We start from the raw sequence: 23020 nt of genomic DNA on the forward strand, positions 1-23020 counted from the left end.
AAACCAGCTAATGTTTCTGGCTTTGAATGGAAACTTACTCGTGAAAACTACTGGTTTTATACACTGCTCATTGCCATTTACTTACAAGATAACAGTTTCACAGAATGCAAACATGTGACGAGCTATTTTTCAAGTGGATGAGAAGCATTTCAGAATGAACACTTTTACTGTACTTAGTTGACTTTCTTGGTTGGTAGGTGGAATGAAATTGTGTGATAAAATGCATGAAGACATCCTGACAATCCACTCCAAATTTTTCATTAACAACTTTTAACACATTGCCTGTTTTGCAGGCGAGAAATAGATTTAAAAAAGAAAAAAAAGCTGTGATGAGAGTAGTGACACGTCAAGGTAACACGCACTGATTAGTATCTCTCTATAGAGACTTTCACCTTTCTGGTTTAATCAAGTCCCCAAATTTCTTTTCGATTTCAGCGGTTTCAGCGCCAAGTGTTTTTGTCAAGGCTGCATTGGAGAGGATGTTGGTTAAAATGTGACATCAATAAAATGATATTCCCATTAAAAACTATTTAAATGAGTGTTTCCTGATGTCTTGACCTTCACAACAGCTGAATTAGGTATAAAAGTTGTGGAAAAAAGAGAACAAAAGACTCCTACGTATGATCATCCACTGCAATCAGAGGTATTCATTCACAACGTTTCGGTGCATTTTCAATCACTACATGTGAGGCTTAAACTGTTTCATAGTTATCATGTATGTGATTATATATGAAACTTGTTTGATTTAATGATTGATGTCAGTCTGTAGAGCGACCTGATTGGTCCATGTGCATCAACCTACCTTTTGAAGACGCTCTTCATTTGTTAAGTAACCTGGTCTGTGCACCGAAGCATCGCCCTGAATAAATTTCTCTGCTTGCAAGTGTAAAGGAGCCGTCATTCATCCATCTGTTATCTACATCCAGTGCCCACTCCTCTGCAGGGTCACGGGGGGCTGCAGCCTACAGCAGCTCACACTGGGTATGGAAGTCCATTTACAGCAGGAAAGAAAGAAACAGCATTTGATTTTAGAGACCGTGAGTCAGAATTTTGACTTATTATAATTATTCTTACACAGTAAACTTTGACTTGGCAAGTACGATATTTAACTTATTATTTCATAAATTTGACTTTGTCATAATATTTAACTTACATGTCATGATTCTGACTTAGTAACTCAAAGTTTGACCTATGACTCAAGATTTATTTCACAATTTTGACTTAATTTGGCTCAATATCTAATCATTTTAACCTATGTCGCAACTAAAATTTGTGACTTCAAATGTTCATGATCAATTGATACCTCCGCATGTCCACCATGCAAATCAAACCTTTTATAATTTATTTTAACATTGGATGAAACATCACATTTCCAGAGAGAAATTTAGCTAAATAAACAAAACTCATTTCTGGCCAAACATTACATCTGCTTTCTGTAATTAATTAATTATCTTTAAAGATCAACAAGCTAGTTAATAAATGTCCCGCTATGTTAGCTTGAAATACAGACAAAAAATTAAATACTAAAAAAATAATATTAAACTGCTATAAATACACTTAAAGAGTGATTGTGATGTTGGCGCCCCCCAGTGGTGGCATCAAAAAAGGCACAGAGATAGACCGCAGTGCTCAGAGCTAATGTTATTCCCATGTTCGGAGCCGCTTTAAAATGCTGGGTCTATTCAGTATTCTGCATCTTCCAGTTAAAGCTCACGGATGTGCAGATTCTCATCGTCACCGAAACATGACGCAGAAAGTCCTGCATGACCACCAGCTGTTACATCACATCCTTCAGTCCGTTAAAAACAGCACTGACGGCATTAACTTCCAGCAAAAGCACAGACACAGAACAGCGAAGCTATTTTGAGAAAAGTACTTTCAACTTTGAATTAAGCCGAAATGAGTCAGAAAGAAAAAGGAAAGCAACACAAGCACATGGATGAGTCTTATTGAGAGGAAGAGGAAGTGATAAACTGTGCACACCGGAGCATGACGTCTTCAGTGTGTGTGTGTGTGTGTGTGTGTGTGTGTGTGTGTGTGTGTGTTTTCTCAATCTACTTATCTTCTGCTGTGATGATGCTGTGAGACGTATGCTATAAGAGTGAGTGTGTGTGAGGGGAGAATATTACTGTATGAGGAGCAAACAATGCCACTTCTTTACTACTTTACTGCTTCCAGCTGATTTGACATTTAACAAATAAAAAGCATGACATCTCACTGTGGATTGAACAGACTTTCCAGAAGATGAGATATTTCACACTGAGCAGCAGCACGGCTAACAGCTTAAGGTACATTTCCTCTCCACACAACTTCCATACTGTTAGTATTTGCTTGACATGACATCAGATGTTATTGGTGTTGATTCAAGCTGCTCTTTAACTTTCCTCTTTACAAGCCTCATGGCTCATCATCCTCCAGCCGACAGCGTCATCCATCTTCAATTTGCCGTTGTGTCCCCACCCAGCTGTGGGTGTAGTTGCTGCTGGCTGGCTCTTTATATCTTAAGCATTATTGTATTGATGATGTCACTGAGGTCTCTGGGGTTTGTAATAAAGGTTTTTTTCCTGCAGTATTTTAGGTTGACAGTCACTAATAAAACACATCCAGTAATCAACACTGAGGCCTCCCTAATCTCACTATCTTACTGCTAAGTATGACAGTAACACTTTCGGTTGACAACCACCACACAACATTTTCTGCTTCCATCTTGAACTCAAAGGTTTTCATCGCGTTTCCTCTCTGCACGGTGACACTGACACCTGCTGGCGGTTCACAGGTACTGCTGACGGACAATGGCGCGGGTAATGGATCAAAACTGCTCCCCAAAATGAAAACAAATGAACTCATTCCATAGAAGACATAAAGAAAAACCACATTCATTAAAACACAGTTATTGTGCTACACACACTCATGTGATTGAGTGCTCTTTTCATGTGTGACCCTGCGGAGTATTTGAAAAATACATCCAAAAGTCTCATGTTGTTCTTTACAATAAAAGAAATCTTTGTCTGGATGTGGCATCAACAACCCCGCATACACTTCCGCTGTGCTCGCCTCCTCCTGCCTGTGTGGCACGAATCAGCCCTCCTATCGGTGAGTGGGCTGCAAGTTAAATTAGCTCTCCGTCATCCTGCTCGCTGAGCGCACCCGAGACTACTGCGGTAAGATGCGGCGACGCACGATGCCGAGCGGCGGCGGCTGAGGTGATGCGCAATGGCCGAGCGAGTCAGGAGAGAGCCCGAGAAGAGATTCACGGTGGTGCTCGGCCCTGATTTAGACGATGGGACGGACCCGAATCCGTGTTTGACGGATTTGTAGCGCCGTGGCTCCAGTGGTGCAGGCCGACTGGGAGGATGTGGTGGCGCTGATCCCACTGAAGGATGCTCCAGAGCCCGAGCAGGCTTGAATAGGCTTCGCCTGTAAACAACAAGGAAGCAGAGAGACATTAAGTAAAGGACACTTCATTGAAAGCCTGGAGCGGAGACACTGAGGCGTCGGATGAGGTGAGAAACAATCAGATTTCTTCTCGGGCATCCCTGTCAGGACATGTTGGCTGGGGATACTGGTTTCGCTCGTACAGTGTGCTTTGACGTGGTCCATCTTTATCATAGTGGTACACAGCCCGCTGATATGAGTAGGCTAAGTGTGATCTGCGTGGCCCGAACCTATTTTTACCGCTTATGTGTCGCTTTATTGAGTCACTTTGGGTAAATCCTCTAAGCTGCGCAGACACGAGAAGTGAATTTATGGCTTTATGGCCACCTGTGTTTCATTTTTAGAGCGTTTGATGATTCTGTACGGCTGATGCAACAACTAATCTTACTGGCAACACGATGGACACGGTGTGAATGCACAATTTAATATTAAAAGAAGGCCTGCTTGTGTAGGAGTAGTATGAAAAGAAGCCACTTGGATTCAAATGTATGACCTTTGACAGACTCACACCCCCTCAAACAGGATAGCTGTACTCAAACCAAAGTGGCACAAAATCACTGCTCGGTGTGGAGATGAGACGGTCCTCACTCACATTTTCATTATCTGGCTTTTATCTGCTCTAAATGCTTTTAATAATCAGGAAAATGAAAACAAATGATTGAGTGGTGACTCCTCCTGGCATGATTCCTGCTATTTTACCATATCAAGGCTTTAATATCCGTGTTTTGTCCCAATCCTCTGCAGGTTGTTTTGTGACAGCTGAGTCAGTCCTCAGCACCAACAGGGAGGGCGGTGAAGCTCTGAAGACGGCGTCACTGAGAGCAAACTTCTCATTATCCTCTCGGTCATCAGCGCTGACGGCTGGACGTCTGACCTGCCGTTTGGTTTCTCTTTGAGAAGTTAAGGAGCGATAAAGAGAAACAGAAACACAACTCCAGCTCGCTGTCAGGAAACCGGTCTCTTCTTGTTTGTCCGAAAACTCAGATGCTTTCAGAATGAACTGTTAGGTCATGAGCTAAGCAAGAGAGTCAGTCCTCTCCTGCAGGGTGAAGTAAATGCTTTCTCCTTTGTCAGGATGAATTAGTGAGAGATTCTTGCAAGTGTTTCATAATGTGCAGTGTATTTTTTCCGAACTCTGATCTTTTTACCTTTGAGCTGTCACGCTCTGAATCAAGAACACACTCTTGATATTGCCGGCGTTGCCTCTCACCTGCCAGGCTGCATTTTGATAAGTGAGGACGAAACAATAAAACATAGATGAGGCCAACAACAAGCACCATGCTCCAGCAGAATAACAACAACAACTACCCCTGCCTGAACGTGTCAGGCTCAACCCGGGAGATGCTCCAGAAGTGCTCCCGAGCCTCTCTGCCGTTCCCCAGCAGACTGGAGCTGGGTCTGGGTGACCTGCCGCTGATCCGGGGCCTCCGAGCCTGGGCTCTGTGCTCCAAGAACCGCCGCAAGGCCGGCGGTCTGCTCGGAGGAGGACAAGCCCCCACAGCTCCTCCTGCAGGCCGCGGGGGCTCGACCTCCTGCCCCAGACCTGCAGATGTGTACCTGAGCGGGGAGTGGGGTCGCATGGGGTACGGGCTGCCCTTGGGGCTGGACGCTAGGCAGGCTGGAATCGGAGCTTTAGTAACTGTTGCCACTCTGAAGACGTCGGAGGGCAGCGGGAAGACACAGACTCAATGCCTCTTCCTCCGGACTGAGAAAGGGAGTTGTTTGTACTCGACAGCCAAGCCCGGTGCCGGTGTGACTACCAGTGCAGCCTCCAGCGTGGTTGGGGGATGGCTGAGAGGGAAGACAGGAGGAGGAGGAGGAGGAGGAGGAAGCAGAGACACCCCAGCCGGGAGGAGGGACCAAGGGCCAACTCCGCAGACCGGAGCAAACCGGGTTAGAGTGCGATCTGGCCGGAGATGGAGGAAGTCCTGCAGTACAGCAGGCCGGGAGAAAGCAGGCGTGAGCAGAGAGAGGAGGCAGAGCAGCAGGGAGGATCCTGCTGGAGAAATCACTCTGGAAGAAAGGCAGGAAGAGCGAGACAAAGGAGGCGCGGACAGTAAACAGTTTCCCAGCCCGCAGCAGGACATCAGGAGAGCCAGGCAGGAGAAGGAGGGAGCATTCAGAAGTCCCAGATGCTGCCACAATGCTTCTCCTAAAACCTGCTCTCAGTGTGAAAGGGGAGCACAGAATCGGGAAAGCCAGGATGAACACGAGGGAGGCGAAAGTCCGAGAAGAGGAGTCCCAAACAGGCTGAATGCTGAGGTGAGGGGAATGAGGAAGGAGAGGCAAAAGAATGAGGAGGAGGAGAGGGGAGGCCTCTGCGGGTTAGAGTCCTCGAACTCTGTTTTGGCGGTACCAAACCCTGACCCAGAATCCCACAGCGGCTGTGATGTCGAAGAGATTGGAGAAGCCGAGAGCAGCAAGGAGCTGAAGACAGAAGTGTCTCCCAGCATGGACGACTCCTCAGAGAAAGAGGAGACAGACTCTAAGGTTATGAAAAACAGTGACTCCATTCACGGCCATTCTGAGCGTGTGACTGAGGACTTTACATCAAGTCAAAATGGAGATTCTGATGGCAGAGGCCAGAGTGGAAACCCCTGTGAGGAAGTAGCGGCTGATGTAAATGGGTTTTCCGATCGTGTGGAGGCCGACCAAGAATCAGACAAAGAAACGGAGAGTGTGGATGTTGAGGAGAAGAGTCCTGCTGTCTGCTCTGTCGAATCCACCTGCTATGAGGACGCCTCTGCTTCTGCTCGCCCTGCCTCCATCAGCGCTGCAGTTTCCTCTGAGTCCTCCGCTCCTGTAGAGGGCAGCAGCTGCAATGCTGACTGTGAGACTTTGGGAGAGCAAGAGAAGAGCAAAGAGCATGACCTCAAGGGGGATCAACAAGGGGCGGCAGGCTGTGGCGTCATGGGTCGAGAAGAGGTGGATGTTAGCAGATCTGAGCAACAAGAACCGAACTGTGTGGCTGATGAGAACAACGCTGTGAACGAGGACAGGTTTTTCTTTAAAAGTGTGGAAAACAGCAGCCAGTCAGAGGAGAGAGCTGCTTCATCTTTACCTCTCAGACATGGAGATCCCTCCATCTTTGAGGCAGACCGGAGGATGGTAACAGAAGACGGTTGCAGCTACAGCACAGCTGAGCTGAACAGAGCAGAGTGGAGAGATGAGCTGCTGTGGGAAAGCAGACAAGAGCAGTCAGAGGAGAAGAACGTGGAGCAGAGAGTAAACCCCGAAGAAGAGGAGGATGAAGCTGGCACCTGCAACGAGCTGGATGATGATGAAGGTGGAGGTGATAACGACAAAGAACGACACGTCGAGGGTGGGGTGGATGACAGCACCGTACAGGAGGATGATGATGAAGAAGCAATGCGAAACTGTGCACTAACAGACAGCTGGAGGTTACAGGAGTCTGCAGCTGGGTGCAGGGGGAGGGAGGAGGAGGCTGGAGACACCTGTGGACAAACAGGCACCACCCATGTTGGAGCAAATGGAGAGACCAGCGCTAAGGCTGCTAATGTTGCCTGTGCTGATCCCCTCACCCCTCTGGAGCTCCCTCGAGCTAATTCAGCCCCCTCTCTGCTCCCCCTGAGATCCATGGCAACTGGCCTGCCCTGTCTGGAGGCCGAGGAGGAGGAGGAGGAGGAGGAGGAGGAGGAGGAGGAAGTGGTCAGGGTGACGGCAGGAGACGGAGAAGGAGGGAAGAGGAGGCACGGGAAAGAGCTGGAGGAGCTGGGTGAGCAGGAGAGGGGCTCCACCGTGGCCACTGAGGAGGGGAGGAAAGAGGTGGAGGAAGATGAGTTTGGGGTATTCATGCAGGCGGAGGGAGAGCCAGCCTGGATGGAGGGATCCACCATGCCTGCCTCAGTGCCTTATGGGAGCAGAGAGAGTGTCGGTGAGTCTCATGGCTGTTAGTTTATCCTTCTCTCCTCCTCCTCCTCCTCTGTCTCTCTTTTACTGTCTGTCTCCTCCTCTTTCTTTCACACAGACACAGACCAGAGGCGCGAAACTGACGAGGCACAGGACGTTTTAGAAGTCTTTTAAAGATGTCAGATCAGACGTATCAGCGCCCTCTGAGTCGTTTCTGCAGAGCTGCAGAGTATTAGTGCATTTTTAACCTTTCGTACAGCTTCAGGAATGTGTTTCATTAAAGAGCCGAACAGCGTTCCACAAACCACTTAGACTGTGTCACCGTTAATCATCCTGCAAACCAGGCCGTGGCACAAATTTGAATGTACGAATTAGCAGCTGCGGTATCATTAAGTGTTTTTAAATCAATCTGCCCTTAAGATGCTTAACGCACAATCATGATGTCACGCCGACAAACAGCGTGTCGTGTGTGACGAGCCGGTTCCTGAAGTGGAAATCCTTCTGTTCGCTTGTTCCCTTTGACGGCGTTACCTTAAATCATGACTGCGAAAGATGAACAACTGCGTCAGAAAATATCTGGTTCTTTGGTAAAAACTTGAGGACATGAAAGGAGAAGATAGCTGTAATTACTCAGGTGCATTTCAGCAGTCTTACAGTTCTGTTCATGCGCCGCTGAGTGTGGCTGAAAGATGAAAATTACAGTGTTGAGAAACTAAACACAGTCTACAGTGCACATAAACTCACTTGTATTCTGCATCAATTTTGGATTAATTCACTAACTGTGATGCCGTATGATGACGTTTGGTTCTGATTCGTGCCTCTGACGTAGCCACGGCCTCCTCGGCTCATGACTAATGTCGTGTTTAGACGCCTCTGACACAACTACATGTGGAAGAAAACATGATCTCTCAGAAACTCTTAGCCATAACATAAACCAGTACGAATATTAAATTATCAGGGAGAGTCAGATTTCTGATATGCTAATCCAGAACAGGGGAAAACAGGGGACTCTTCCCACGTCTAACTCTGTGGAAACCAGTGGAAACCAGTGGCTGCCTGAAAAAATAAATCCAGACTCATTCACGGTCAGATGTCAATATATAGTCGACACACTCGTTTCGCACACACACATGCATCTTTGGGTCTTTTCTCAGCCTTCTTGTTTTTCTCTAACAGCCAGTGTTAATCAGTCCTTATGTTCCCTCATTATGCTCCTTTAGCTAATCACCTAAGCCCAGTTTCCACCGTGGGGCCGGGCGAGGCTAAGCCGGGGTTTACTCATTGTTCACTTCTTCTTCTGCGTTTATCCACCCAGAAACATTTCTGCAATTGTTAATTGAACATGTTGCTGATTTCAGAGGGGAGCATTGATTAGCAGAATGTGCTGCCTGCTTTATGTGATATGACATAACGGGTTAAAGGGCCGTTCCTGTGTTTTTTAGGTCACTTTATCCAAATGACAGAATGGATTCTCACACCTTTCATGGCCTTGCAGATCATTTTGGTTCTAACCTTAAACTCCTTAAATCTTTATTCATCTCCACTGTCCCAAGTTGGAGACAGATTATATATTTTATATTTGTATTTTAAACTGCGCTCACTCTGTATAGTTTGGGAATATGAACGCTGCTCACATGCATATTTTAAAACATCCTTACGTCACCGCGAATCAAGTCTGCGCTCATGTTTGCTTTTATTGTGGCATGCAGTTTGATGCTCTCACACTAATGCAACTTCATGCATAGAGAAATTAGGAGAAGCCAGTGGCTGCCTGAAACCTGAGGAAATACATAAACAAGTTCACACAAATACACAACAACACAGTTTGCAAAATGTTTAGCTGTGAAGAAAGACGGACAGTAAACTGCCTGGTCCTGGTCCATCAAAGGTTTTGTCTGGAACTAAAGGACTCAGCCACAAGTCCGTTCCTCTGGACTGGATTCTGAACAACTTACTTGCATGAAACACAAAATCAGTTGACCAATAACACGTTTAATCTTGTGATAAACCAGTTGGCCCGCAGTAGAAATGAGACTCCAGTCTGTCCTGACCTGAATTCCTAACCGATCTCTCGCTCCACAGTATTAATCATTCAGAGCTGGGTTAGGGGAGGAGGCAGACAGGGCCGGGGACGCTAAGCTCCTTTTAGCCTCAGGTTATGGGGCAACTGGTGAAAGAGAACGTCACACAAACACACACACGAGGACGACTGAAGTGCCTGAGAGACACATCGTGCAACGTCTGAGCAATGGAAGGTAATGTGTGACGGCACGAAGGCAGCAGGCATCAAAAGTGGGACAAGTGTACACGGAAGTGTCTCCTTACAGCGAGACGCCACAGTGTCTTTAAGTCTCACACGCAAACATGAAGCAGGAAGCTTTTCAGCAACAGAGATCAGAATCCACAGCAGACAGAGGGACAGAGGGGCGGACAGACAGACAGACAGACAGACAGACAGACAGACAGACAGACAGACAGGCAGGCAGGCAGGCAGGCAGGCAGGCAGGCAGGCAGGCAGGCAGGCAGACAGACAGACAGACAGACAGACAGGCAAGCAGACAGACAGAGGGACAGAGGGGCGGACAGACAGACAGACAGGCAGGCAGGCAGGCAGGCAGGCAGGCAGGCAGGCAGACAGGCAGGCAGACAGACAGACAGACAGACAGACAGACAGACAGACAGACAGGCAGGCAGGCAGGCAGGCAGGCAGACAGACAGACAGACAGGCAGGCAGGCAGGCAGGCAGACAGACAGGCAAGCAGACAGACAGAGGGACAGAGGGGTGGACAGACAGAGAGACAGACAGGCAGACAGACCTCAGATGCATTACGTCACTACACAGCTCCTCTGACGTGTTGGTGGAGACATTCGTTCACACGTTCATCTCCTGCACACCATTAATTGTGCATGACGATGGATCCAAGTTGTTCTCCATCGTTAGCCATCTGTTTTTTTAGCTCTTCCACAGGACCAGCTAACCGCCTCAGTGCGATGAAGGTTAAGTTGGTCGTCAATCCAGGTCATCTGAATGAGGCCAGAGCTGGCTGTGCTATTAACCGTGTGTGTGTGTGTGTGTGTGTGTGTGTGTGTGTGTGTCTGAAAACAGCACTTGGAAACCACGCCATCACGGGGGATTCGGCCCACTGGACACCAGGCTGGACGGACAGCTCGTTCCACCAATCGGACGACACCTGGACAGCCTTTCCTCAGGAGCCGTCAGAGGAGCATCGAGACGTCGTGGGACAGTGGTGGCCAAGCAGTGCTGTGGAGGAGAGCAGGGACAGACTCTTGACCAATCAGAATCTGGTATAGTTGTGCCCAGCCTCTTTAAGGTGGCTTTCATGGAACCATTAATTAGAAATTCAGCCTTGGATCTTTTCTCTGTTTCAGTTGCGTCCATTTCTCAGAGAATTCACCGACAGACTCTCCACGATTGGTCCATTGGGATCATGATTACTGCGTCCGTTACTGTGGGGCTGATTGCTGTATAATCAGCCTGTGGATCATATAGAAAAAATATTGATTGGATTGAGTCGATTAATTCAGCGTTGGAGTCACAATGGACAGTTTAAAAAGTGACAAAACTGATGCAGCAGAAACAGAGACATGGTCCTTTTTATACCACATTTTCTTCATCCTTATCAAAACCTTCCACCTACGTTACCCACAATGCAACCTGACCGGCGGCGCTCGGTCGGAGATGAATGCAGCCTTGAGCCGCTAGCCTGAAGCAGAGATGAGGAGTGGGCTGCAGAGATCCGCTCAGCTCGCTTCTTTCTAACTCCAGATTTCTCTTCGGTCCACACCGATGTCACTCGAGTCGATCGGTGTGTCAGACTTCCCACAGCTCCCCCTGCAGCCTCAGAGGCCTTCACCAGCTTTTATCCACACAGGCAGAAGCAGAGGCGGATCTGGAGAAATATTCACGAGCTGGAAAGAGGGTGGCAGAAATATACATACAGAGATTTAATTGCAAACAGTGAAAAAGCCCCTAAATGAAGATATTTAAACAAAAAAACGTAACACTATTGTGGCGCGTGAGTAAAGCATTGAATAGAAATATCTAAAGGTGGAGTTAGAAATCAGAAAAGATAATTATTTACACTAAAATGTGGCCAGGGTTTAAATTGGCTCTGAGGTAGAGACCTACGTATGAAGACGATATTCAGTAGTCGTATCACGTGACTGTGTGAAGCCACACTTTTAGAGCCAGCAGTCCAAGATATCCAGCGTTTATCCAGTAATGCTGATTAAAGGCAAAAATCATTTTCTCTGAGCTTCAGTGTGAAAGTGTGGTCCTGAGCTCTGGCTGGACTGTCCCTGCAGTGCTGGCTGATGTGGAGCGAGTGATTTTCGTGCTTTTTAAACTGGGCGATTTTGTTTGTTGCACTTTCATGAATCAACTTAAATTTGGACGTTTGTCTGCAAAATTAGTGCTTTAATGTTGGACGCTGCAGGCAGTCCACAGTCACTGGTATCCGGTGGACGTTTGGCTTCAGTGGGGTTTAAAATCCGTCCCTGAACCACAAACGCGGGTTACTGTTACAACACAAAACATGCTTCAACCAAACAACCCTTCCTCTGCTGCTCGGGGAAGCTGGCAAACCTTCACACACATTTACAGAAAAAAGCCACCAGCAGTCGGACCTTCAGAGGCTGCAGAGGAAGCTGCCGGGCCTATCGCCTGTGTCCTTTCACAGCTACTCTTAGCCTTTTATTTGTTAGCAAGTGGCTCATACAGTAGTTTTGGGCTTTAGCATGTTTGAGTCTGATCGCACTGTTTGTAATCACTGATATTGAGAATCAGACAGAACAGATGGTGAGTACAGATCCCATGGGCAGCCTGAACCTGGTCAAAGGAAAGTAAGATTCCTTTAATAAAACAGGTGCGTCTCAGGTGTCACTGCACTGTATTTAATATGGCCTCATCCACACAGAGAGACGGGGCTCAGACGTGAAACGATGACTGTTTTCAAGCACGCACTGAGAGGTCGCTCTGATTTGAGCTCCTGTGACAACACTGTCCTCTCCTCACTTAACTTCCAGCTGAGGGATAGACGTGTGGACAGGCTGTCCGCTGCGTCCCCCGAGGCTCCCACAGCAAATCAGTACCAGCAGTGAACATACAGTGTGTGGACTGCTTTTATGTTCATGAATGCAGACACTGTGTGGCGTCACATGTGCTAAAATAAAGTTACCTCAGTCAATAATTATTTATTCAGACTTTGGTGCCTCAGTAAATCTCTTTGTCCACTCGGAGACGATTCTTTTGATCAGCAGGAAACAAAGCCACACGAAGCAAAAGTCCTCCTGCTGGTGAAAATCAATTTTGCTAAACCATGAGCTGTCCCGAGCTCTCGGGGCTGTTTGGACAAATATATTGACTGACTCACAGCGAGACTTTAGGTAGATGTCTAAAGGCCCGTTGGAGCAGGATTTATTTCTCTGGAGGAGGTGGGATGATTTCAATATCAGCTGCATTATTCAGTGATTCTAATCCGTCCGGAGCGTCTGTCTGCAGTGCGTCTCATTTTACAGTCCTGACAGACTTCACAATGCAAAGACCTGGAAAGCTCATCAGACGCTCGTGTCACAGGTGACTGTGATGTCAGCGGTCCGCCTTTGTGGAGCTGATTTCACGTGACGTGCTCCGTGTGCTGCGTGTATCGGTCCTGATCTAACTGTAAAAGCAGCCCAATCAACATTCAGAAAGACGGATTTAAGCACGAAGGAGCGACGTGGGCCCGCCTTCCCGTAGGCCCACCACCCGCAGGAAGGATCAGAAGGGGCCGGTGCTATGTGGAATGGGTAGCAGTCGTGGGCGGGGGCCCCGACGACCCAAATCCTGGACAACGACTCTGGCTATGGGGACATGGAATGTCACCTCACTGTGGGGGAAAGAGCCTGAGCTAGTGCGGGAGGTTGAGCGGTACCGGCTAGAGATAGTCGGGCTCACCTCCACGCACAGTCTGGGCTCGGGAACCCAACTCCTTGAGAGAGGCTGGACTCTCTTCTACTCTGGAGTTGCCCGCGGTGAGAGGCGGCGAGCTGGTGTGGGCTTGCTTATAGCCCCCCAGCTCAGCCGCCATGTGTTGGAGTTCTCCCCGCTGAGCGAGAGGGTCGCTTCCCTGCGCCTTCGGGTTGGGGATAGGTCTCTCACTATTGTTTCGGCCTACGGGCCGAACAGTAGCGTAGAGTACCCGGCCTTCTTGGAGTCCCTGGGAGGGGTACTGGAAAGTGCTCCAACCGGGGACTCCATTGTTCTGCTGGGAGACTTCAATGCTCACGTGGGCAGCGACAGTGACACCTGGAGGGGAGTGATTGGGAGGAACGGCCTCCCCGATCTGAACCCGAGTGGTGTTCTGTTATTGGATTTCTGTGCTAGTCACAGTTTGTCCATAACGAACACCATGTTCGAGCATAAGGGTGTCCATCAGTGCACGTGGCACCAGGACACCCTAGGCCGGAGGTCAATGATCGACTTTGTAGTCGTATCATCTGACCTTCGGCGGTATGTCTTGGACACTCGGGTAAAGAGAGGGGCTGAGCTGTCAACTGATCACCACCTGGTGGTGAGTTGGATTCGCTGGCAGGGGAAGAAGCGGGACAGACTTGGCAGACCCAAACGTACCGTGAGGGTCTGTTGGGAACGTCTGGCGGAACCCGCTGTCAGGGAAGTTTTCAACTCCCACCTCCGGGAGAGCTTCAACCAGATCCCGAGGGAGGTTGGAGACATTGAGTCCGAATGGACCATGTTCTCCACTTCCATTGTTGATGCAGCCGTCCATAGCTGTGGCCGTAAAGTCGGCGGTGCCTGTCGTGGCGGCAACCCCCGAACCCGGTGGTGGACACCGGAAGTAAGGGATGCCGTCAAGCTGAAGAAGGAGTCCTATCGGGCCTGGTTGGCTCATAGGACTCCTGAGGCAGCTGATGGGTACCGGCAGACCAAGCGTGCAGCAGCTCGGGCGGTTGTAGAAGCAAAAACTCGGGTCTGGGAGGAGTTCGGGGAGGCCATGGAGGAGGACTACCGGTTGGCCTCGGGGAAATTCTGGCAAACCGTTCGGCGCCTCAGGAGGGGGAAGCAGCTTTCTGTCAACACTGTTTACAGTGGAGGTGGGGAGCTGTTGACCTCGACTGGGGATATTGTCGGGCGGTGGAAGGAATACTTCGAGGATCTCCTCAATCCCTCTGTCATGTCTTCCGTAGAGGAAGCAGAGACTGGGGACTTGGAGGTCGATTCATTCATCACCGGGGCTGAAGTCACTGAGGCAGTTCGCAAGCTCCTCGGTGGCAAAGCGCCGGGGGTGGATGAGATCCGCCCTGAGTACCTCAAGTCTCTGGATGTTGTAGGACTGTCTTGGTTGACACGCCTCTGCAGCATCGCGTGGCAGACGGGGACAGTGCCTCTGGACTGGCAGACTGGGGTGGTGGTCCCTCTTTTTAAAAAGGGGGACCGGAGGGTGTGTTCCAACTATCGGGGGATCACACTCCTCAGCCTCCCTGGTAAAGTCTATTCCAGGGTACTGGAGAGGAGAATCCGGCCGATAGTCGAACCCCGGATTCAAGAGGAACAATGCGGTTTTCGTCCTGGCCGTGGAACACTGGACCAGCTCTATACCCTCCACAGGGTGCTTGAGGGTTCATGGGAGTTTGCCCAAACAGTCCACATGTGCTTCGTGGACTTGGAGAAGGCATTCGACCGTGTCCCTCGCGTCATTCTGTGGGAGGTGCTCCAGGAGTATGGGGTTGGAGGCCCTCTGTTGAGGGCTGTACAGTCCCTGTACAACCGGAGCAGGAGCTTGGTCCGCATTGCCGGCAGTAAGTCGGACCTGTTCCCAGTGCATGTTGGACTCCGGCAGGGCTGCCCTATGTCACCGGTTCTGTTCATCATTTTTATGGACAGGATTTCTAGGCGCAGCCAGGGGCCGGAGGGGGTTCGGTTCGGGGGCCGGCAGATTTCGTCTCTGCTTTTCGCGGATGATGTTGTCTTGTTGGCTTCCTCGAGCCAGGACCTTCAGCATGCGCTGGGGCGGTTCGCAGCCGAGTGTGAAGCAGCTGGGATGAGAGTTAGCACCTCCAAGTCCGAGGCCATGGTTCTCGACCGGAAAAAGGTGGCTTGCTCCCTTCAGGTTGGAGGAGAGTTCCTGCCTCAAGTGGAGGAGTTTAAGTATCTTGGGATCCTGTTCACGAGTGAGGGAAGGATGGAACGTGAGATTGACAGGCGGATCGGTGCAGCGGCTGCAGTAATGCGGTCGCTGTATCGGTCTGTCGTGGTAAAGAAGGAGCTGAGCCGAAAGGCGAAGCTCTCGATTTACCGGTCAATCTACGTTCCTACCCTCACCTATGGTCATGAACTTTGGGTCATGACCGAAAGAACGAGGTCCCGGATACAAGCGGCTGAAATGAGTTTCCTCCGCAGGGTGGCGGAGCGCTCCCTTAGAGATAGGGTGAGGAGCTCTGTCACCCGGGAGGAGCTCAGAGTAGAGTCGCTGCTCCTCCGCATCGAGAGGAGTCAGCTGAGGTGGCTCGGGCACCTCTATCGGATGCCCCCTGGACGCCTCCCTAGGGAGGTGTTCCAGGCATGTCCCACCGGGAGGAGGCCCCGGGGAAGACCCAGGACACGCTGGGGTGACTACGTCACTCGGCTGGCCTGGGAACGCCTCGGGATCCCCCCGGAAGAGTTGGAGGAAGTGTCCGGGGAGAGGGAAGTCTGGGCGTCCCTGCTCAGACTGCTCCCCCCGCAACCCGGCCCCGGATAAGCGGAAGATAATGGATGGATGGATGGATGGATTTAAGCAGTTTGCCTGACATCATCTCTTACAGACGCAGCTCCTGTAATTTAGCGGTCGCTGAAAGCCATCCAGAACGCTGCCTTTCATCAGGAAAGAGGGGGAGGGGGACATTTTATTGCCCACCTCCCACTGTAGTATTGATCCTGTCTGAATAAGCTGCCTCGTTCTTAGCAGTGAATGGGGATCTTTGATAGAAATGACATGTGACACGTTAATCAGACACTTTCATCTGAATGTTTTAAAGAATCGTGGATCCAGGTGATGAACAACAATAACATCTGTTTAGCTCAAACTTTCCAAAAAAAATGTATTTGATAAACAGATGCACTCAAAACTTTTACCTCCTTGGCAGCAGTTTTTACACTTGATCTTAATCAGTATCTTGTAAGTCGCATTCGAGCAGCCCGAGCTCTGAAAATGTAAAAAAACGAGCGAGAGGGATCTCCCAGTGGACGTTAACTGCAGTGAAAAGATGCAGATGAAAACTGAGCTCTGCCCAAAGCCGCAGTGAAGGAGAGGGAGAGCTGTTTCATGTGCTAATGGTGCCTTTAAGAAAATCAAGTATTAGCTTCACATGCGATGAACTGAAGAAGGCTGTAAATCATGTTTACGGCGCCACGTTTACATGAGCTTCTGTTGGAAATCTTCAAACTCTCTGATGTTGTGGTAACCAGTGAGGTCTGTCTCTCCTGCAGGTGGCTGTCTTTGCCGAAGCCTTCCCCTCGCTGCCTGCTTCATCCTCCAGTGACCCCCGTGACCTCGACACTGTCCCCACTCTGACCCAGCTCCTCCGGGGCAAAGCCAGCCAGGACCAGGGGTGAGCGAGCGCATCGTGATTTACCGTCTATCAGCTGATCTGCTGCAGTTTGTCACAGGACGTATCAGAGCCTGCAGAAAAGTGTGCAATGACATGCTCATAGTTATCTGTAGGACGATGACATGGAGGCTTTTCTGAAGCGTGCATTCACTGCAGGTCTGACACGAACAGAGCAGCAGCACAGGAAGTTAGCCTGCAGCAGCCGAGCAGTTTAACAACGATTCAGCTGCAGGAGAAGATCTGCTTTCTAATCTGAGGAAGGTTAATGTATGGTTACGCTCAAGATCACGTAAAAGTGGGAGGACAGTGTCTGTTCGTTGGTAGGTCGGCATGAAAACCCCACGCTCAGCCTGAGCTCTTATTGGCTGGTGGAGCAGGTGTCAGCAGTCTCACCTGTGCTCATGGGTTTGAAAATACAGCTGTTCTCGTGTTGGCAGGTTCCTCTCATCCGTGGCGTTACGAGGCGATGTGTTCTCTGAATTTGTATCCTGGATAATCTCTTTATGTGAATTTATGCCCCTTAAACTTTTGGGGAGAATCAAACAAGACTGAACTAATTGACATGCAAATCTCTAACTAGAGACACAGGATTTACCCTGAAGTGGGAGCTTAATGAGAGACAAAAACTGGTTTTGTGAAGTTTTAAAATAATCCCCCCAAAGTCTTAAAGAAATTTCTATTATTATTTTCTCCTCTTTTTTTTTTTTTAACGTGGCCAACGCTCTAATTGTGCTTGCATCACACTCCTGTCACCACTAGATGGCACTGAAGCGCACACACCGACTGGACCTTTAATCCAATAAACCACCAAATTGATTTCTGCATAAAGTAATTGGATGAAATTATCAATTTTCACACAACAGCAGTTGTTTCACTGTATTTTATAATAAAGTGCATCATCAATGTCGAGCACGTGCCAGTGATCACTGCCTCCCTCATTTTGTGGCTTTTCATCGATGCCAGTCCACACAGTCACACCAGATGAATTATTTTTCATTGCCTGCATTGAACATTTGCGCCGCAGCACTGAGCTCAGAGTCGTGCAGTGGGAGGAACAAAGACCTCATCTGAGGTGTGATTGTGAAGTCGAGGTGGTTGTGTGGAGCTGTGGGGATCAGTGGTGGCCACCAAGTGGTTCATGCTGTGAACTGCACGTTGGAGTTGGACTGCAAGCTGAACATGGATCGTGTCTCATAACAGGCATGATTAAGTCCTGCACAGCTGAGTTTCAGTCCCCTGTAAATGAAGCCAGCCTGTTTTTAACCTTTTTTCTGTCACTGCTGCAAAGTTGGAGTAGAAATAACATATATGATGTTTTACACGTAGTCTATATATAAAATGGATTTTAAAAGAAAGTGACCGTTTCAAACAAACCAGCGTGTCTGTCTGTGAATCATTACGTCCTCTGCTGTTGTCCGTGTTTGACCCTGCAGGCTGTTGGACAGTTTCCATGACTTGAACAAAATGATTTGCCAGAGATACAAGAGAGCTGACGGTGTGTCTCGTGAGCTGCTGCTGAAGACGTTACAGCTGGAGCAGCCGCAGACTGTGAGTACAGACGGGCGTCGTTCACACACAGACGTGTCAGCGAATCCACTCACGCTTTCCACACATATGAACTTCCCTGCAGAGGAATCAGCTCAAAGCCTTAACGTCATGTGCGGTGAGCTGACAGAGCTGCTGCACTGATGGCCCTGAAAACTGCAGCTTCAGTCAAACGAAGTGACGCCGTTACATGTAAAACAGTCATAGATAAATGAGCAGGGCAGGCGGGCTGGGCTCATAATGGAACCCAGCCATGTGGGAAAATACAGAGCACCTGCAAAACATGCAAATGTGTGGTTTTGTCCTCACAGAGCAGCAGAGCAGGAAACACCACACTGTGACAAAGGCTCCTGTTTACATTGTTAAACTGTTAATCTGCTGCTCTTGAGTTACTCAGGAGCTAAACGTCCGTTTGCAGTTGTTTTCTCATCTGTGATTTCATTTTAACAAGCTAAACGTAGATTATGGTGCAAATGGATTACAGCACGTAATCTCTGTGTAAATGTGATTAACTGCTGTTAAAATGATGAATACATGAAATAATACAACCGCAAGCTTAACAGGCAAGGTTACATCAGCAGAGTAAAGAGCAAAAAGATTTATTATAAATTATTCTGTCAATTTGATGAATCGATTGATTGAAGACTGAAACTCTGTGAATCAGCTCATCACTTGAGCGCTGATGGAGGAAGTTCAGCTGTCTAACATCACCTCTGCATCGTGTTCTCGTCTTCGCAGGAAAGCAGAGCTGCTCCCCGGACAGCCAGTCGCCGTCTCTCCCCCGGCCTCCCCTCGGCCAATCAGCACGCTCAGAACGCCGCCGCTAAGCGACGGCTGTCCTACGACTACAACAGAAACATCGTGGAGTAACCGTGATTCATCGGCGTTTTCCTGAGTGCAGGTTTGAGCCCGAGCAGGACAGAACGGACCCACGAGCGTCTCGAGACTCACAGGCGTACTATCTGCTCGTCAAACACTGACTGACCTTTTGACTCTTTACACACTCTCTGGTTATTTAAGCCTGAGCCAGTGAGGAAATGTGAGCCGGACGAAAACGGAGCGACTCACTTCAGTTGTGTTTCAGGAGTTGCTGCGGCTCCTGTGGATGTAAACTGGTGGAGTGTTTCCATCATCCATCCTCACCGCCCTCCCATCTCCATGTTCCTCTTCAGCCCTGATAGCAGCAGGTTGTCAAAGATTGTGATGACTTGCAGTTACGAGCTGCTCGTCACCACGTCCTTCCTGTTATTTTAGCATCTGAGAAGATCGAAGTAGAAATAATTCTCTGTCAGATCTGTTGCTTTGGCAGAAATTCTCATTGTTTGACTTAAATCTTTCAAATGGGTTGATCCAATCAAAAATACTGACTTGCAAAGAATTAACTCAGAAACATTAAAGATAAATAATAAATCATTTCTGCTTTCATTCATGAGCACTGCATTCATGATTTTGGAAGGTCAGCATGCTTCCTAGCTAGCTTATAAGCAGTTTGAGCGTGCAGCCGTCGAACTCAACCAATGAGACGTTTTCTCCACCTGCAGCAGCTCTGACAGGACGGTCTGTAGAGCCGATGTGTTCACGCCATGCGGAAAAATGGAAGAAAGCAATAAGAGCAAAGGATTTCTGGTACAACCTACAGTTTTTAAATTGTTGAAAAAGATGACAACCGCCAGCATTAGCGATGATGGAGTTTGCACTTTGGACACTGATCTGCAGATTATGACACCGTTAGAGTGTAAGAAAAAGAAATGCTAGCACTGAACGCTGTGAAGGAGCCGTTCATGTTTGCCTTCTGAGCAATTCTTTATTATTTGATGCCAAGTCTGATAAATTGGAGTTTTGAGAAAACTAAATTTTAAGTTATTTTACATCCGCGTGGCGATGACATCATGCTTCTTTTTCGCCGTCACTCCATTAACATGGTGGCTGGAAACCTTTACTGCAACGCGCTGTAACATCTTCAGTTTTCCCGCAGTGTAAAATGCTGGATGGACGCCAGCGTAGCTCTACAGATGTCAGTGTCAGCTGGATTCATGCAAACAGTCAAAGCTCATTTCCTCCCTTTGCTGATCGATGGAAGTGACAGAGTCATGTGATCCCTCTGGAGTGGCATTACTTTGCCTGCAGGATGCTGAGGATGTTCCAGACGTCATGAGTCTTAAACGTTTTCCTTTGCATTTGGCGACACGGCGCATGTGCTTTCATTGTGTGTTTGCGACAGGAAAGCAGGGACAGGGATGAATCCTAACGTTACTTTGGTTCCTCAGAGAAACGAGCTTGTCTTCCAGTTAGTGCCAACAGGAACACCAGTGACAGTGCCGATGTTTACGAGGTCCCAGACGCAGCGCAGACACGTTCAGGAGGAACCGCCGCCTCTCGTTTCTCAGACGCTGAAGTGGACTCAAACAAAACGTTCGGCATGTGATGTTTTCCTTTGTCGCCTGTCCGGCTTCCTGTCCGCCTCTGTCACAGCTGAGTCCACTTCACGGGCAAAACTTGAATCTAGCTGCCAATCAAAACAATATTTTTATGAGGATACTGTTCACACGATGCACTGTACACGTTCATTTAGACATGCGATCACCCCGAACGTTTATTTCACTCTGTTGTATATTTCACTTCAGTCATTTGTGATGATATTCAGAAACAATCACGTGTGTGTGCGTCTGTCTGACATGTGCAAACTACAAATTCCTGAAAAAGAGGAAGATGAATATTTTCTGATCTGTTCATGAGGGAGAACGAGTTGTCGCCTTGTTAACTGATGTAATAAAACGATACCGTGTGATGGCTGACAGTGTGACCCGTTCATTATGAGCTGACGAGCTGAAGCAGACGCCGCACATTTCTAGACATTTGTGATTCATTTGAATTTGCTGCCAAGATGTTTTTAATCTGCATCAGGATTCGGATCTGCGTCAGAATACCTGCAGTGTGAATCCTGTCCAGGATTATTCAGACTCATGACCAGAGAGCTTTAAAATTCATCACACTGCTGCAGCATCACCTCTGCCCCAAACATTTTGCAGTGATGCTGCTGCTGAAAAATGCATTTGGGGATTTGGGGAAATACTCATACATCAATAACATTATCCAAATATGTGCTATGCACCAAACTGGATGAGTTCTGGAAGAGGAGCGGTTAAAAAATGTAAATTTAGTGAAGAGTTTAAAACAAAGGCCACCGTCTGGGCTCCATGTGGCGACAGTTGCAGCCATGTGACCATGTGACCATGTGGTCATGTGCTGCAGACGCTCAACCACCAAAGAGCTTGTTGGCAAACCACCGCCTAACCATGCATCCACAGAGGCAAACAAAGAGATACACAGCACACACTGGGACATACTTAACTGAACTCAGCTGAAGTTTAGCTCAACTGATGCCAGTGATACTGATACCAACACGTTTTCCAGATCTTTACATCTCACTGGATGAAGCTGAGTACATGTAACAAAACGATATTCAGTTCAGGGTCGGCTGTTTGTCAGCAGCATCGCTGAGGAAATTCCACTGAAGACATGGACGGGTTCACTTTGTGACACAAAGCCACGTCTCTCCCTGGTGAGATCAGTGAAGCAGCTCTGCAGTCCAGAGGGAGTTAAACACTTGATTTGCTGAGTCAGAGCAGCCGCCTGCCTGCTGCACCGTGATAACAGAGCTTTGTACTGCGTGGTGGAACGCAGGCCTGCGGGCATCAGACCGCCCTGACCTCAACGTTTACCCCACATGAATCAGTCAGCCTTTACATAAACGCTGCAAACAAGACGGCGATGACTTCCAGGAGAAACTAACAAAGCACGGCAAGGGTGTTTTATTGTGCCGAGCAATCTGTGTGTGTGAAAACAAATGGCAGGTTACAGCCGGACGGCTCAGGGCTCAGCTCAGAGCAACTGCAGTTTAAGTTTCATTAAGCCTGACTTAAATGGCGATAATGAGAAATAAGCTGATTCAACAAGATCTCATGAAGCCGCTGCTCCCAGCCAAGAAAATAAAACCCCCATACGACAAACACAACACGTTCTGTTTGGGTACAGAGTAAATAAATGTGTGTCAATGAGTGAGTGCTGGTACGCTCGCTATTTGCCCCTGTTCCCAGTCTTTGTGCTAAGCTAAGCTAACCAGCTAACTCTTGGCAAGACAGAAAAAAAGCATATTTTCCAAAATATCTATATTCTACATCAAACTATATGTTTGATTTTAAGACTTAGAGGAAACCAATGCAAACATGCTGTTTTCTTTACACTTGCATCCACAGAGGGAGCAGGTCCTCGTCCATGTTTCGGACAAACTCAACACTGGCTCTACAGAGCACCTTTCATGTTCTTCACAGGTTTTGAGGCCACCAGAGGGTCTCTGACGTGCTTGGAAAGGGACGAATGAGGCGACGGGTAATCTGCAATCTGCAACCTCATCACTAGATGCTGCATAATCCTACACACAGCACTTTAACAGCCATAAATTTGGCCATTTTCATACCAGATTTGCATCAGCGCTGAGTTTGTGCTATTCAATTTTATAGTCATGAGTGGCATAAACGACTGTGGAAAAGCCTTTAGGCCA

At 48.4% G+C, this 23020-nt stretch overlaps 1 protein-coding gene across 1 annotated transcript; it reads left to right on the top strand.

Moving 5' to 3' along the window:
- Nucleotides 1-3089: 3089 nt before the first annotated feature.
- On the top strand, nucleotides 3090-21254 carry LOC139336719 (uncharacterized). Its single transcript, XM_070970913.1, has 6 exons — nucleotides 3090-3503; nucleotides 4180-7330; nucleotides 10412-10611; nucleotides 16793-16914; nucleotides 18348-18462; nucleotides 19198-21254. The coding sequence occupies exons 2-6, from the start codon at nucleotides 4693-4695 to the stop codon at nucleotides 19327-19329; spliced, it is 3207 nt and encodes a 1068-aa protein (XP_070827014.1). The 5' UTR covers nucleotides 3090-3503; nucleotides 4180-4692; the 3' UTR covers nucleotides 19330-21254.
- Nucleotides 21255-23020: the final 1766 nt, after the last annotated feature.

This window comes from Chaetodon trifascialis, chromosome 9 (genome assembly GCF_039877785.1).
Source record: "Chaetodon trifascialis isolate fChaTrf1 chromosome 9, fChaTrf1.hap1, whole genome shotgun sequence".
Taxonomy (NCBI): domain Eukaryota; kingdom Metazoa; phylum Chordata; class Actinopteri; order Chaetodontiformes; family Chaetodontidae; genus Chaetodon; species Chaetodon trifascialis.

What these genes read in the sequence shown, in the direction of transcription:
- LOC139336719 (XM_070970913.1), top strand. Translation starts at nt 4,693, where the DNA reads ATGAGGCCAACAACAAGCACCATGCTCCAGCAGAATAACAACAACAAC. An exon ending in TGGGAGCAGAGAGAGTGTCG is followed by an intron (nt 7,331 to 10,411) that starts GTGAGTCTCATG and finishes GTCTGAAAACAG; the next exon opens with CACTTGGAAACCACGCCATC. An exon ending in AGCTGGAGCAGCCGCAGACT is followed by an intron (nt 18,463 to 19,197) that starts GTGAGTACAGAC and finishes TCGTCTTCGCAG; the next exon opens with GAAAGCAGAGCTGCTCCCCG.